At 39.5% G+C, this 16,264-nt stretch overlaps 1 protein-coding gene across 13 annotated transcripts in view; it reads left to right on the top strand.

Annotated features, from left to right (window-relative positions):
• FOXN3 (forkhead box N3) overlaps positions 1 to 16,264 on the top strand; it is a 304,684-nt gene that overhangs the window by 268,657 nt on the left and 19,763 nt on the right. For 5 of the 13 annotated variants that reach the window (XM_005285379.4, XM_024103178.3, XM_008165711.4 and 2 more), the window contains exon 5: positions 2,767 to 2,832. The exons of 5 other annotated variants lie outside the window; for them this stretch is intronic. In XM_005285379.4, coding sequence (XP_005285436.1) covers positions 2,767 to 2,832 — 66 coding nt within the window. The remainder of the gene's footprint in view (positions 1 to 2,766; positions 2,833 to 16,264) is intronic. 3 more of the 13 variants (XM_065593505.1, XM_065593506.1, XM_008165712.4) reach the window with 1 other exon arrangement.

Here is a 16,264-nt window from a genome sequence, read left to right as displayed (position 1 = left end):
CACACAAAAGTATGAAAAATGTATTTTTTAACAGTAAAAAGTAATTTTCCAACATAATACCCAAAATAAAATACCATGAAGCTATTAGCAGTAAATTGAATTTTTTGGTATGTAATTTAATATAAATACTGACAAGGTGTGTGTGTGTGTGTGTGTGTGTGTGTGTGTGTTAATGAGCTCATTAGTCATTCAGTTTAGCAATGCAGAGGCAGCAATCGGCAAGGGCGTGCATTTTTATGTCTGCTTCAATTGCACACTTCATTTATTTGGACATCACATAGGCGGCTTTCTCTGTCACACAGCATCACTGCACGATTAGCAAGTTTCGCCCCAGGGCAGCTGGGACGCTTTGCTGGGGCAGATGTTCTTTTCAGCTTATTCAGTGGCGGCTCTTGGGTTGTTTACTGTTGTCATGGCTACCTCCATTTCCATAGCAGCCGCGCTGCTGCGTCTGAAGCAAGTGAATATAGTTATAAAAGGATCATATTTTATTCTGTCTCTATAACTTGCCATCTGTCAACTGATGGCTCATGATGGATTCAGAAACCGATTTACGAATAACGGCAGCCAAATAACAATTTTTGCTTATATTAAAAGTAACAATAGGTACGAACGCAAATCACTTAGGTACTTTCAATGAAACACTGCTTTTGTTGTTCCTGATTTTAGAGGTTTCTGCTTCCAACACTTTCTCACAATAATAATTTAAATTCTTATTGGCACATGAAAATGACCGAATGTCATCTTTGTGTCTGATTCCATGCAAGTATTCTTGACACTCTCCACTATGCTAGTAGCTCATCCCAATACATTGACTACAACTCATGAAATGACTTCTACTTGCACAGAGCATTAGTAATGAAACCTAAATACTAGGGCTGTCAAGCCATTTAAAAAATTAATTGTGATTAAAAAAATTAATCACGATTAATTGCACTGTTAAACAATAATAGAATACCATTTATTTAAGTATTTTTGGATGTTTTCTACATTTTCCAATATATTGATTTCAAGTACAACACAGAATACAAAGTGTACAGTGCTCACTTTATATTTATTTTTGATTACAAGTATCTGCACTGTAAACAAACAAAAGAAATAGTATTTTTCAATTCACCTAATACAAGTACTGTAATGCAATCTCTTTATCATGAAAGTTGAGCTTACAAATGTAGAATTATGTACAGAAAATAACTCATTCAAAAATAAAACAATGTAAAACTTTAGAGGCTGCAAGTCCATTCAGTCTTTCTTCTTGTTCAGCCCATCACTCAGACAAACAAGTTTCTTTAAATTTGCAGGAGATAATGCTACCCACTTCTTGTTTATAATGTCACCTGAAAATGAGAACAGGCATTCTCATGACACTGTTTTAGCCGGTGTCACAAGATATTTACGTGTCAGCTGTGCTAAAGATTCATACATCCCTTCATGCTTCAAGCAACATTCTAGTGGACATATGTTCATGCTGATGACGAGTTCTGCTCGATAACAATCCAAAGCAGTGTGGACCGACGCATGTTTATTTTCATTATCTGAGTCAGATGCTACCAGCAGAAGGTTGATTTTCTTTTTTGGTGGTTCGGGTTCTGTAGTTTTCTCATCGGAGTATTGCTCTTTTAAGACTTTTGAAAGCATGCTCCACACCTTGTCCCTCTCAGATTTTGGAAGGCACTTCAGATTCTTAAACCTTGGGTGAGTGCTGTAGCTATCTACAAATCTCACATTGGTACCTTCTTTGCATTTTGTCAGATCTGCAGTGAAAGTGTTCTTAAAATGAACAACGTGTGCTGGGTCATCATCCGAGACTGCTATAATATGAAATATATGGCAGAATGTGGGAAAACAGAACAGGGGACATAAAATTCTCCCTGAAGGAGTTCAGTCAGAAATTTAATTAACACATTATTCTTTTAACGAGCGCCATTAGCATGGAAACATGTCCTCTGGCATGGTGGCTGAAGCATGAAGGGGCATACGAATGTTTAGTATATCTGGCACGTAAATATCTTACAATGCTGGCTACAAAAGTGCCATGGGAATGCCTGTTCTCACTTTCTGTTGACATTGTAAATAAGAAGAGGGCAGCATTATCTCCCATAAATGTAAACAAATTTGTTTTTCAGCCAATCGCTAAGACAAAGAAGTAGGACTGAGTGGACTTGTATGATGTGAAGTTTTACACTGTTTTGTTTTTGAGTGCAGTTATGTAACCAAAAAATCTACGTTTGTAAGTTGCACTTCCACGACACAGAGATTGTACTACAGTACTTGTATGCAGTGAATTGAAAAATACTATTTCTTTTGTTTATCTTTCACAGTGCAAATATTTGTAATAAAAAATAATATGCACTTTTATTTCAATGACAACACAGAATACAATATATATAAAAATGTAGAAAAACATCCAAAATATTTTTTTAATCACAATTAATTTTTTTGAATTAACTGCATGAGTTAACTGCGATTCATCGACAGCCCTACTAAATACTCCTCACTGAAATTAAATAGCAAGCTTGAGAGGAATAACAGAACACACCGTGCACGCAAGCATATACAGTACAGTGACAAATATACTTCAGTGTAGTTGACTTAACAGTAGTTTTGGAATCACGTGCAAGTTTGATCACAGGTTGGAATTTTCCAAAATAAAATTTTGGATAATTTAATCTTTATTCCTTTTCGATGCAGAGATTCGGTCTAGCGGGGGGTAAAAACAAGATTAGCCCAGTTGTAAATAATGTATTTATTGGTTGATTTTTCCAGATCCTGACATTGATGCTGCCACTGCCATGATGCTTTTGAATACTCCCCCTGAGATACAAGCAGGTTGTGAGTAGATATTTCTATAGCATATAGCACCATAGACATGTAAAGTTAACATTCTCTTTTTATAAGTATACAGCATACCAGACCAAAAAAGGAGGATCTAATGAAGAAATATAAGGTCCCTTATAGACACTACTTTACACTAAATAATAATTTATTTTTTGTGAAATATAATATCCACTATTACATGAATAACAATTTTATATCTCTGTGTTAGAGATAAGATTATTGTTACTCATTAAATACATATAATTTAGTGACCTGGGACAAGTGAGATAAGACCTGGGGTAACAACCAGAAGTTGAGAAAGGGAAGAGGGATACATAGTTTTTCTTTTCATTTTGCTTTGATTTGATGTGTGTGATTGAGGCCACCTGGATGTTTTCTGGTCAGTTGGACACTATTTCAAATCCTTTCTTGCACGCATACTTCACATTTTGCCTGTGTAATATGCAGTGCCATGGCCCAAGGCAGGCTCCAGGGAATGGGGCAAATTTTGGCTTCCTGCCCATAGGTCCCTGTCATTCTCCAGCTGGTCCCACAGATATTGTGTTCATTTTTTATTGTTTGAGGCTAGGAACCCATTGTGTTAGGTGCCTTACAGACATGGGACAAAAAGATGGTCCCTGCCCCCCAAAGACCTTACAATCTAAGTATAAGACTAAAGACAACAGATAGAGATGGGGGAGTCCAAGGAAACAATGAGACAGTATTGGTCAGCATGACAGGCAGTAATACCGAGCAACTCACAGCTTTAAATATAAAGACAGATTTCAGAGTAGCAGCTGTGTTGGTCTGTATCCGCGAAAAGAACGGGAGTACTTGTGGCACCTTAGAGACTAACCAATTTATTTGAGCATAAGCTTTCGTGGGCTACAGCCCACTTCATCAGAATTTACCTACAGCCATTATGAAGGCTGGCTAGCTTCCCTGACATTGGTTTAGTTCATGTGACCAAATCGGACTGTAAGGGAAGCCTTGGTCAGCACTTTCTTGCTCTGTCTGGGGAAGAGAACCAATCACAATCCAAAGCATTCCCTGCACAGCCAAGGAGAGCTTTGGGGGGAGCCATCGTCAGCCTTATTCAAAATCCCATGGGAGAAGGATCTGCTGAGAATCTCCTCCAAGAAACAACTTTCCACAGAGAAAAAACGATTTGGCCTCACTCCCATCCTGCTTCATTCCATGGGATGAGGCTGAGCATGTCAATGGAAGGAGGAGGGAAGTGTACATGGAGAAAGGGAGAGATTTTATCAAGGGATATGGCATTCGGGATTGGTGGAAAGAATGGGCTGAGAGAAGCGGCGGAGGAGGGGAGACTGAGGGGATCGGTTAGAAAAGAGAATTGGTGGGATGATGAGTGAGAGCAGGAGGAAGAGATGAAGAACATGGGGAGAAGAAGTAGAGAAGATAACACAAGGAAAGAGAAGGAGGAGATAGAGGGGGAGGAGAAAGACACAAAGAAAAGAGCAACGCTGAACATGATGTACTAAAATACAGAATAACGGGAAAGTGAGAGTGGAGTAAAGGATAGGCCAATGGCAAGGGAATGAGGACATAGTAAGTTACTCTTAAAAATGCATTGGAAAGCCAAATGCCAAAATGTTACAATACAATGCACGTGAATGTTTTCTGCTTTTGTAGGGAGTGTTTCAGTGGAAGTAGATTTGGGGCACAGGGTCTCTGGCACATCCACTATAAATAGCAATAAACCATTTGGCCAGGGATAACTTAGTTTATAAAGATACTTCTGAAAAGCCAGTTTCTTACGTTGTTGGAATGTACCAGATCCTCCTTTTACCACCCCAAATGGAAGTATTTATTATTACAAAATATTCCCACTGCAGATACCTCCCATTCCCACCCTACCTCGTCCAACCCATCCCACCTATCCCACAAGTTACTCAATTCAAACAGGGACATATATAGAGAGAGAAGAATATAAGAGAGGAAAGTGAAAACATCACAGCCCTGTCCACCCTGCCCACTTCAAAGATGTCAGCAAATAATGATGGCTCCCAGGCTGGAATGTAACCTCTAGCTAAAAATTAGTGACTTAGGTGGAATGGGCTAAGTGGGATGGGCAACAAAAAGTGTTAATCAGCTAAAATATTATTGCTACGTTATCTCTCTGTAAATGTAAAATTAGGAAGGTGGGATAACCTGTTCTGTGAATTTCAGTGGGCCCTGCCTGTTTACCATATTAGGAAAATCTTAGGCAACTTACCTCAGATAATATCTAGTGCACATTGAGAAACTACTGCATGAAAAAACTTCTGACTTATTTTCAAATAAAAGGTAATGGGAGAGAAAAATTTCACAGCAATCCCGAGTGTCCTACAGAAGCCCACATTTCAGTCTCTACTCCTATTACAAACTGTAACAGATGGTAAATCAAGCCATAAATCATCAGTGAAGTAAACATGCTGATGTTATCAGAGACCTTGAAGATTTAGGATTCAATCCACAGTGTTAGGTTACAGTATCATAGATGTATTCAAATCACAGCTGAAAAATGCCCTGGGTTGAACAACATGCCTTCCAGTATTTGGTATAAAGTGGAAGGGGCATTATGTGCAGTTTGACCATAACTGATGATAACGGACTGTTGAAAATGTTTTCAGTAGCTGAGCATGTTTGACTGCAGGTGTGGCAGCTGCTTTCACAACAAAGGTGATCCACTGAAGACAGCCAGGAGCTAAGAGTAATTTCACAATCTAAAAATGTGATAAGTCAGTGAATTTAAATCTTCAGCTCATCCATGCCCAGCCTGCACTACAAAAATAACGTCTAAACATGATTATGAATCATAGTTGTGGGCAAGCCAGATACCATACTTTAATTCCTACCTGCATGGACAGAAAAGACCAACATATTCTAACCATGTTTCAGGTATCTACCAAGCTTAAATCCTGCTTCTCCAGGACATAGTTTTATTCTGGAGTGTATGAACAAAAGAAGAAAAAATCGTTTGCCCACAGCCACGTTTCAGAATAGTGTTTAGCTTTATTTTTGTAGAGTAGCCTAGGCTTTGATGTCAGAAATGAATAGTCTGAGTTCACGTTCATCTCTGGTAGAAAGTATCTCCTCACATGCACCAAGAAAGCCAAAGACAGCAAATCATTCCTGCATTGTAACAGAATTTTTACATTTAAAAATGACCATTTAAAAATCCATACCCATATGCCAAGTGCTGCTGACTTTCGCTCTTATGTTAAATGGCGTCTAATCCTATGCTGCCTCTATTCACCGTTTACCCCCAGCCTCACTGCATTTTATCTGTCACTTAAAAACTAATATATAAACCTCTTCATAATTTAGATTATTTTTTGTGGGGGAGGTTACTTTATAGAATCTCATAAAATTGATCAATCACAATTAATGCCAAAAGCTTGAAAATAATATAGTTATGGTCAAGTATTGACACCCTGTCAAATGCATTCTTGAAATATTTAAAATTTTCCAATAAAGTACCATGGTAAATCACTTCAGATTTGTAATTAAAACAAAGAAACAAAAACGGGGGGAGCCAGCAGGGTACAAAACTCTATTGAAACATATAACCAGGCTGGCACTCAGAGCAAAGCATGAAAGCTACTACAATAATGTTCAGAAAGACAGTGGGAAAATATGGTTTTAAGCTATTATGTATTCTACTTGGCATACATAATATACAGAATTAAGCATTGTATTTTACAGAATTTTGTAAAGTTTGATTACACAAAACACTTCCTTAAGAAGTACACCTCTACCCCAATATAATGCTTTGATCTGCTGGAGTGCGCAGCCCTGCCCCCTCCACCCACCCCTGAGCACTGCTTTACCGCGTTATATCTGAATTCGTGTTATAATGGGTCGCGTTATATCGGGGTAGAGGTGTAGTAGTAATTATCACAAGTCACAAATACATTGGAACTTAATATTTTAATACAAATTCATGTATTTATTTCTATCATGACCAATATTTAGATTTATGTTTGTAACTTGAGGATACATGTTGACTTGTTAGGTCACCTGTGGCAAGTCACTTTGTCTCTGTGCCTTAGTGTTGCCTGTTACCCATGCTGGGGAAGCTAAGGTGCAGAGAGGCTAAGTGAACATCTTAGGCAAGACAAGGAACGAGTGATAGATCTGGGATCAGAATGTATGGTTTCTGATCAAATATACTTCATGGGATGTTGTACAAACATTAACTATTTAAGATTTTCAACCCTTTGAAGTCATAAGGAGCTATGTGAATGATAAATATCTTTATTAGAAACCACTTACAAGCCTTTCATGGTTGATCATTGAGGCTTTGTACAGTTTCCATTCACTAGGCAATGTAGCTTCCTCCAGTAGCAGTCAGGATTTCTGAGTTAGTAACTTCTGTTGTAATCTTTGGCAAACTGTAATTTGTTGTTCTGCCACTCAACCTGTGTGACCTTGGGCATATAATTTAACCTTGCTTTGCTGTACCATAGTCTTTCTATTTTTTGCAATGTGTTTGGAGATCCTCAGACAAAAATTACTATATATGTATAACATATTAATACTTTACGGTTAATAATAATGGGTGAAATCATTCCTTGAAACAGTTGCTTTAGAGGACAGAAGAACTAGAGGGAGTAGCACACGCATCAATTTATTCCTGCAATTAGTGAAGCCAATACCATAGTTCAAGCATCATAGTAGGGATCCTGGTCTTAATTCCAACAGGGCCTAGTTCAGCAAGGTAGTTAAGCAAGTATGTAATTTTAAGCATATAAGTGGTCCCATTGATCTCTGTGGGATTACTTGCATAGCTCCAATTACACATGCACTTAAGCACATTGCTGAACTGCAGCTTAACAGCACAAATGCAAACAATGATTTGCTAGAGAGAATGCAAGTGTTAACCAGGGAACTGAAGGCTGGGCATTTCTCCATGAGGGTCCCGTCAGCTCTGAAAATTCCTCCTCCCTTTCCAACATCTTTGTTTCAAAATAGCTTGAACCTGATGACTTTCAGTGCACTCTACAAAGCCTGTTTTGGGTGGGATTTGCAGAGGACTGAGAAGTGTGGTGAGGAAGGAGTTCTTTGGGTCCTGAGGAAAGGATTTTTGGTATTTTCTTTGTATAAATCTTGGGGTGGGGCGGGACGGGGCTGTCGGTTGCTCTTTTTCTGCTTTGGAAAATGGTTTTAGTTTTCTCTCAGGGCACCTAGACACAGGTTTTTAAAGGTATTTAGGCATTGCAACCGTGAGTGTTGCAATACTTCACTAATTTACGAGTCTAAATTTCATTTGCAAAAAGGATTTAGGCATTTAGGGGCCACAATCCCATTCACTGTCTTTTTGGTTATATTAAATTAAAATAAAATGCTTAATGAGGTCTGACTTTTTTCCTCATTGACCTAAAATTTGCTTCCCAGTGTAATTTACTGTTCCATACAGCCCAAGTGATTGTGGAAATGGAAGACCTGTTTTCAGGAATGGCTCAATACAGGTATAAACTTAAAATAAAAATCGCTAGAAGAAATCCTGCACTTGGACTGATGGGTAAATGGAAAGAGCTGCTATCTTGGCACATCTTTACTCTCTGAAACCTTATAACCGCAATGCCCTGTCATTGCCTCTTGTAAACAAACAATAAATAGTAAAGCTGGCTGGGAATTTATTCTGACAGAATGTTTTTCTGTTGGAAAATACTGATTCACTGAAACGTCACATGTTGCAGAAATGTGCTACTTTTAAACTCAATTTGAAATTAAAATTGAATAAAAAGCATTTTGGTAAACAACATTTCCGTTTTCTGTTTCAAAATGACTTTTGTTTCAGTTTTTAAAAATTGTATATTATAAAATAGAAAATGGAAAAAAGTAGGAACTAGAATAAAACATTTCACTTTTGTCAAAACGAAACATTTCAATGTACCTGAAATGCATTTTTTTCCCCCCAGGATTTTGGTTTGTGGGAAATTTTTTATTTTTTTTATTATTATTTATTTATTTTATTTATTTTTGTTCCAGAGCAGAACAAATTTGAAATCAAGAAACTTCACCCAAAACAAAAATCCAGTTCTCGCACAACTCTATTGCTGTGGTGTTTGCCTATTTACTAAAGAATGATGCTAGAAATCTGCGGTTTCCCACCCTTTGCATGGCAGAAGATTGCAGAGGTTGCATTAGTTTTATAAAGTTTTCTCATAAATGTGAGAATTCATATCTGGGATTAAGTGGCAACAGAGGCTATGTCTATGATGCACCACAGTTTGGACTAAGGGAGCCTGGATAGCCGAGCGCACCACAGTGCTGTTCTATAACTTCCCCCTGTGGACACTGCAGGTGTGAACTGAAAGGTTCCTAGTTTCCATTAATATAGTCCTCTTCAAACAGGATTACATTAAAGTGAACTAGGAACTTTTCAGAGTAGCAGCCGTGTTAGTCTGTATCCGCAAAAAGAACAGGAATACTTGTGGCACCTTAGAGACTAACAAATTTATTAGTCTCTAAGGTGCCACAAGTACTCCTGTTCTTTTTGCGGACACAGACTAACACGGCTGCTACTCTGAAACCTGTCACTATGCAAGGCACTGCATTTAGCCGTATGGAGTGGAAATCGATCAACTTCATGAAATTTGTTAGTCTCTAAGGTGCCACAAGTACTCCTGTTCTTTTTAGGAACTTTTTAGTCTTTGCCCACAGTGTGCATATGGGTCAGTTACAGTGCAGCACTTTGGTGCGCCCTGCCTTTCATGCTCCAGTAGTTGGAACTTTGAGGCAGTGTAGACAAGCCCAGAGATTCGCTTAAGCTGCCAAATGGGAGCAGGGAGAGGAGTTAAAATTATGCAGCCTAATGGGGAAGTTTGGGCGTGGCGTAGTCTTAGGATAGTAAAGATTATGGGTATGTCTACGCAGCAATCAGGAGGTGTGATTGCAGTATGAGCTTTGATGGAGCTAGCTTGCTAAGAGTAGCAGTGTAACCACAGTGGCATGGGTGGCAAAATGGGCTAGTTGCCAGAGTACAGTCCCACCGAAGACCCTAGGTATGAACTCGGGCAGCTAGTCCAAACCACCACAGATACTATTTTTAAAAAGCTAGCTTGATCAAAGCTAGCTCAGTTATGCTACATGTGCTGTCCCTGTTGCAATGTAAACCTAACCTATGTGATTAAGAGGTTCCATTTTGCTCCTCAGGGATAAGATTGCAAGAAATTAGGAAGATTGGGCCAAATTCATCACTGGTGAAAGATGAGACAAGTCAGTAGTGTGGCATATTAAGCAAATAATGTTTGCTTGTGGCAACCACTGATGTCTCATGCCTTGCACATCACAGATATTTCCCTACTTTCCATGTCTGTAGCCTGAGATAAGGTGTTGTGGCAAACACTTAAATGGAAAAGAAATCAGCAGATGGGGGCAAAAATTGACAGCCATTAGGAGAAGGCCTATATCTCTATTTTATATCCACCTCTTCTGTGGTACAAGAGATGGGTCAGGGAGGACAGCCTCTGCCTGAAAGCCTGTGTCCCATGATACCACAGGAGACATGGAGACAAATCTGCTCTTGCAGAATACCTGTATATTTGAATGTTCACTTTAAAAACAGACTTTCTTTATCAGGCAGATAAGCTAGTTTGGTAAGTTTATTAGTGCTCTAAAAACTGTGCATTCAGTCTAGTGCAGAGAGCAATTTACCTTGAGCTAGAAGAGTTAATGAAACACACCACGATATCCCACATGGAATATGGAAAATGTTTGCATTTATTACCTTCTCCTTTTTAAGGTCTCTGATTTTAAATATCATCTCAGGACTGAGCGTGGTTTATTGTAACATCTATGCCCTAATGTTTGAAACATGAATTTCAATTCCTTGATTTATTTAGCTGGATGCTGCTGTGGTTGCTGTATGATGGGTGATTCTATGCACTGCATATTCCTTGTGCTTTTTTCACCCCTCTCTTTATTACTCACATTCCCTGCATATGGTTCTGGTGTTAAAAAGGTAAACTCTTCAGGGCAGGAACCTCATCTTTTCTGTGCCTTATGAGTGTTTAACAGCTTCTCTGGGTGCTGTGAAATACTTAAGTTTAGGAGGGGTGCTTAAGTACAGTAGAGTAGAGATGAACTCTTTTCCTGTCAGCGAAATACAAGGTTATGGACATAATCTATTAAGGGAAGTGATAAGGAAGAGAGATTTCTTGCAACCTTCAAAACTAAACTCTACCATGTGCTAGAGTATGTACCACAGGGAATAATCCTGCATTGACCGAGAGGTGGCTGCATGACCTAGCAGCTTTCTTCCATCTTTGACTTCTATCTTGAAGCCCAAGTTTTGACTTTCTTTGATTTGTGGGTTTGTATCAGATCCTTATGGATTAGTATTATCAATGTTCTCTGTGTGTAGCAGTGTGGTAGTCACTTTATTATGGGTTATGTTGTAATACAAAAACTTGCAGGGAAGCATAACAAGTTGAGATTTTTCCCCCCACACAATTTCAGAGATGTTTTTTATTTTTTTTCATTAGATGTATTGTCTCTCTCTCCGGTTGATTGTTGGAAATCTTGATAAAGCAAGGAAGGGTAACTATGGAATAATTGCTACAGAGAGGACCTGATTTTACTCACATTGGTGTAAATTAGGAGCAACTCCATGTAAGATTAATTGAATTACACCATTGAGAAGAAACTGAGGATGAATTTTTAGAGCTGATTTCGGGATCATGGCTCTGATTCTCCACATATAGAAATATTAGAATGTCAGGGTTGGGAGGGACCTCAGGAGGTCAAGCAGGACCAATCCCCAGACTGCTAAATGGCCCCCTCAAGGATTGAACTGACAACCCTGGGTTTAGCAAGCCAATGCTCAAACCACTGAGCGATTCCTGCCCCTTGTTAACTTCAGTGGCAGTACCTCCTGATTTACACTGGTGTACGTGAGAGGAGAATCAGGTCCAATATCTGTTTTCAGTACAAAATAATGGCAAAAGCTGAATAGTGAAAGATGTGTACACATCTTACTGTTCCAGCTTCTGGAATTTCTCTAAGACGGTTGTTTATGAAGAAGAAAAAACACCTTAAAGGGAAAAATATATATGTGGATGAGTTTCCTTAGCAGTGTGTCTCAAATATCATAAAGTTCTTTAGTCATTTGCACAGAAAGAGGGTAGATTACTTTAAAAATGTCTATCAGGAGGCAGTGTGTTATGTTAGTTAAAGCAGGATTGGCAATGGGGATTCAAAACTATGAAACGTTACTCCTGATTGCCAGTGACTGACTGTGTGACCTAGACAAAGACTTGGTCTACACTACCAACTTATGTCGGCATAACTATGTAGCGGCTGACAGTGTAGCACTGTAAATGGAGACAAGCCCTAAATCACTTCACCTCTTTGCCTTGGATCACCCATCTGTAAAACAAGAATAATACTGATCTTAGACGGAGTGGAGGGAGGCGGGGGGAATGGCTTTACTCTTAATCAATTAATATTTATAAAGAACAAGTAGGTCCTTACATACAAGATACCACATAAATACAGTGTCTTATTTTTACTATGGCTTAATTGTTGCTCTGCGAGCAGTCCCATTCAGTCGCACTCTGCTTCCTGGTTCCTCATCCTTGGGGTGGAAGTATCCTACACCAGACCTATACCTGACACTTATTACTTCCTCTGTGCAGCTGTGCTGGACAGCATATTGGCTAGGGTTGGGGGAAATTCCCACTCAGACCCCACCCATCAGCCCAGGGAGTGGGGTGGTGTTCCTGCCTGTCCTCACCCTCGCATAATGCGGGCAATCAGGATGGAGTTTGTAAAGGGGTCCTTGTGCCCGCCTTCTCCCTTGTGCATTGGGTATTAAGGACCAGGTTGTGAGCCATCTAAGTAAGAGAACAATGCCTGAATTACTGAAGTTCTGGCAGAGCAATTCTGAATTTTCAAACTATTGGACTTTGTTTTCAAATGTGAATCATTCCATTTTAAAATATTTTTGGCGTGTTACTTTGGTATTGGAAATAAGAGTACTGGTGCTGTGTGAAATGTTACGTTAATAACAGGATCTTTAAAATAAGATAAGAGCAAGTACACCTCTACCCCGATATAACATGAACTCAGATATAACGCGGTAAAGCAGCACTCCAGAGGGGCGAGGCTGTGCACTCCGGCGGATCAAAGCAAGTTCGATATAACATGGTTTCACCTATAACACAGTAAGATTTTTTGGCTCCCGAGGACAGCGTTATATCGAGGTAAAGGTGTAATACAAAATATGCTTGTAATAAGGCCTTCACTCGCCCTCGCAACAAATCAGCCAGAGACCCCTTCTGAGTGCAATCATCAGTGCTTTTTATTTTCCGTGTCAGCTCCTACCACCTTCTATTTACAGTCTGCTCCAAACCAGCAACCTGGAGGACAGCTAGCTTCTCCAGCCAGCAGGGATACACAGCCTTTTGGCTCCTCCCTCTCCTTTCTCTTCCCCACCTTTCCTTCTCCCTCCCCCCTTCTCCCTCCCTCTTCACTTCCTTCCTGCCAGCCTTATATAGCTCCCTAGCTAATAAGGCCCGCAGGTGCTTTCTTCTAGCTATTAGGTGTGGCATACTCAGCCAGCCCAATTAATACTTCTTAATTGGAGTTGGGCTAACGGGCCTGGCTCAGGACCTCCTGGCCAGCACCCTGTTACAATGCTACAGGAAACAAGCCTAGCATATGAGCTGAATGGATTACCTATCAATCAAGAACTTCTTCCATTAGATGGTTGCCATTCTGTTTTTTTTTTTTTTTTTTTAATCAGAGGCTCAGAAATCCATTAAGACCAATTTAACCAGTAAAAATATGTGTTTTCATTATGGCTTTGGCTCATTCTTGCTTCCTATTCTCTCTCCCCTTCCCCCCCCCAGTCCCTATTGGTCTGTTCCACCCAGTCTTTCAGGTATCTTGTATGTTGATATCACCTGGCCAGTTAGGTAGTGGTGCTGTTACATGACAATTCAGAAAGTATTGTGAAACAAAGGCGTTGGCAGCAATGACATAATTAATGTAAGCTGAAGTAAAATGATGATTGAATTTGGAATGATGATGTTTTCAATAGAACAGCTACTGCATATTTTTAAATTAAATATAAGATCCCTGGATCTTCTCCATACCCAGGCAAGTAGTCCCACTGAAGACTTTTCAGGATCAGATGCTTAATTAAACCCAAGCGTAACAAAACTGGCAATGGTGGGGAAGGAAATGGGCTGCGAACAGGCAGCCGTGACTAAAGAGAGAGCAATATTGCTCCCCGGGTGACATTTCTCAAAGGATAGCAGGATTTTATTTTGCATCTTTCATGTTTCTAAATGGGTTTTACAAACTTTCTCTTGTTGAAAGGCTACATGAAAAGGATGTGTGTAAAGGGAGGGCTGACTGGCAGTGGGGTTATCTCACAATGTTACAAATGGTCAGCATAGAAGGCGGTCAGATGAGAAGAGGTATAGATATGAAGAGAGCAATTAAGAGGAAGGCATGAAGAGTTGGGAGGGGGGAAGATACTCATGAGAACAGAAATGTAAGCAGAGGTTGGGTTAGGCAGAACCTACCATCTGAGAGACAGAGTCTTGAGCTTGATGCAGAAGAGGAGTAGAAGCTATTGAAGGGATTTGATTAGGAGACTTACAATCGAAGAGGCTGGAGAAGAAAAAAAGCTCTTCATAGCATTATTTTGTATGGCCTGCAGTGGAGCAAGATGAGAACTGGGCAACAAAAGAGCTTGGAATAGTCAAAGTGGGAGAGGACCAAGGACTATACGACTGGAGAGGAATTGACTGATTTTCAAGGATGTAAAGACAGAAACAGGGTTTTTCAGTGGGCTGGATATGAGGGGATAAGTAAAGGAAAGGAGTGAGAGGAGTCAAATGACACTGAGCTTTTAGTTCCGAACAGAGGCGGAGCAAGGAAGGCAGAGTTGGGTGCTGATTTTTTTCCTCTTGTTTTATTTGAATTGCCTTGAAGTTTCATGAAGTTCTTAGGCAACACTTGTAACTCATTAACATAAATCACAAATTCCCCCATATCCCTTGAGGCTGTTGTCCTTGGGAAGCTTCATTCCAAGGATTGTTGATATGATAGAACTTATTGCTCTGAAGTGAAGGGGACTTTGCATTTAAAAAAACTGTACCACATAATATATACCCCTCTCCTATACTGTGTATCCATACTCCTTGTTGAAAAGCCATGTTGATATGTGACAGTTTTATCTGTTCCTTCAGGCTATGTTGCTCTTTTGGTTTTTTTCCTAATCTTATATCTGAATTTTCCTTGAGCTTTACTCTACTAGTCTTCTATTACTTACGTATATTGTACTTCACTGATATTCATGCCCCTTTAAATAGGCACTGTTTACACAGATTTGGTCCAAATTTTACATTTTGTAAAAGCAAGCTTGCTTTTGTAAAATCCCAACAGTTGTTTTAAGCAAGTAAACATTCCATTGCAGCGTTTGCAACCTAAACGTTAGAGCACTGAGAATCTGGAAGTGAAAACAATTATGCAGTGAAACTGACTTCATTGATTTTCCGGTGTTGGGGTGGAAAGTGCGAAAAGTAGAACAGTATAAATAGTAAAAAGTAACTTGATTATTTCAGTTATAACTGAAAGTCAACTTCCAAACTTCAGCCTAAATTTAGTCACCGAAAGCTATATTTGGACATGTAAATATAAGTGACCTGTTGTCCAGAAGTGCTAAAAACCGAAGGTGGGTAGAAGCCAGTGACAGGATTTGATTAGGGATTAGCATGCTCTAAACAGAAGGGAAAAGATTATTTTCACAGCAGTATTCGGTGGTTTGGAGTTGAAGCAAGGTGAGCATCAGGATGCCATTTAGGAGGAGGTGGTAATCAAGATGGGATAGGACCATAGCTTGAAGTCCATAGGAACAGTTAATGCTCAGTACATAAGAAAATCAGGTCACTTTAGTTGAAAGTGCCTAAGTATATATTTAGGTGCCTAACTTTAGGCATCCACTTCTGAAAATGTTGGCATACGCTGGCAATAGTAATAAAAGTTTCTTTTAAAAGAGTATTTTATTTTTAGATTGCCAGTCTCCCTTCAATTAGAATAAAATAAAAAGTCTCTAAAAATAAAAAAGCAGTTACAGGACATGCACAATAATAATAATGGCATGAGTTCATTCACAGCTTTGGGAGGATAATGGAAAAATGACTTCTTAAAGGAAAATCGATGAGAAAAGGAAAAATCGGGGCTAAATAGGGATACACCTCCCAGCGCTGTGCACTGTCTACACTGGCACTTCGCAGCGCTGAAACTTGCAGCTCTCAGGGAGGTGCTTTTTCACACCCCTGAGCAAGAAAGTTGCAGCGCTGTAAAGTGCCAGTGTAGACAAGCCCTTAGTTCTGTCATTTCAAATATTCTTCTGGTCAGAAGAGCTGAGGAAGTGTTGCAGCTGTTGTGATTTGTTCCTGATATAAGCCAAATAGAATGC

Source organism: Chrysemys picta, chromosome 4 (genome assembly GCF_011386835.1).
Source record: "Chrysemys picta bellii isolate R12L10 chromosome 4, ASM1138683v2, whole genome shotgun sequence".
Taxonomy (NCBI): domain Eukaryota; kingdom Metazoa; phylum Chordata; order Testudines; family Emydidae; genus Chrysemys; species Chrysemys picta.
This window is presented reverse-complemented; position numbering and strand designations above follow the sequence as displayed.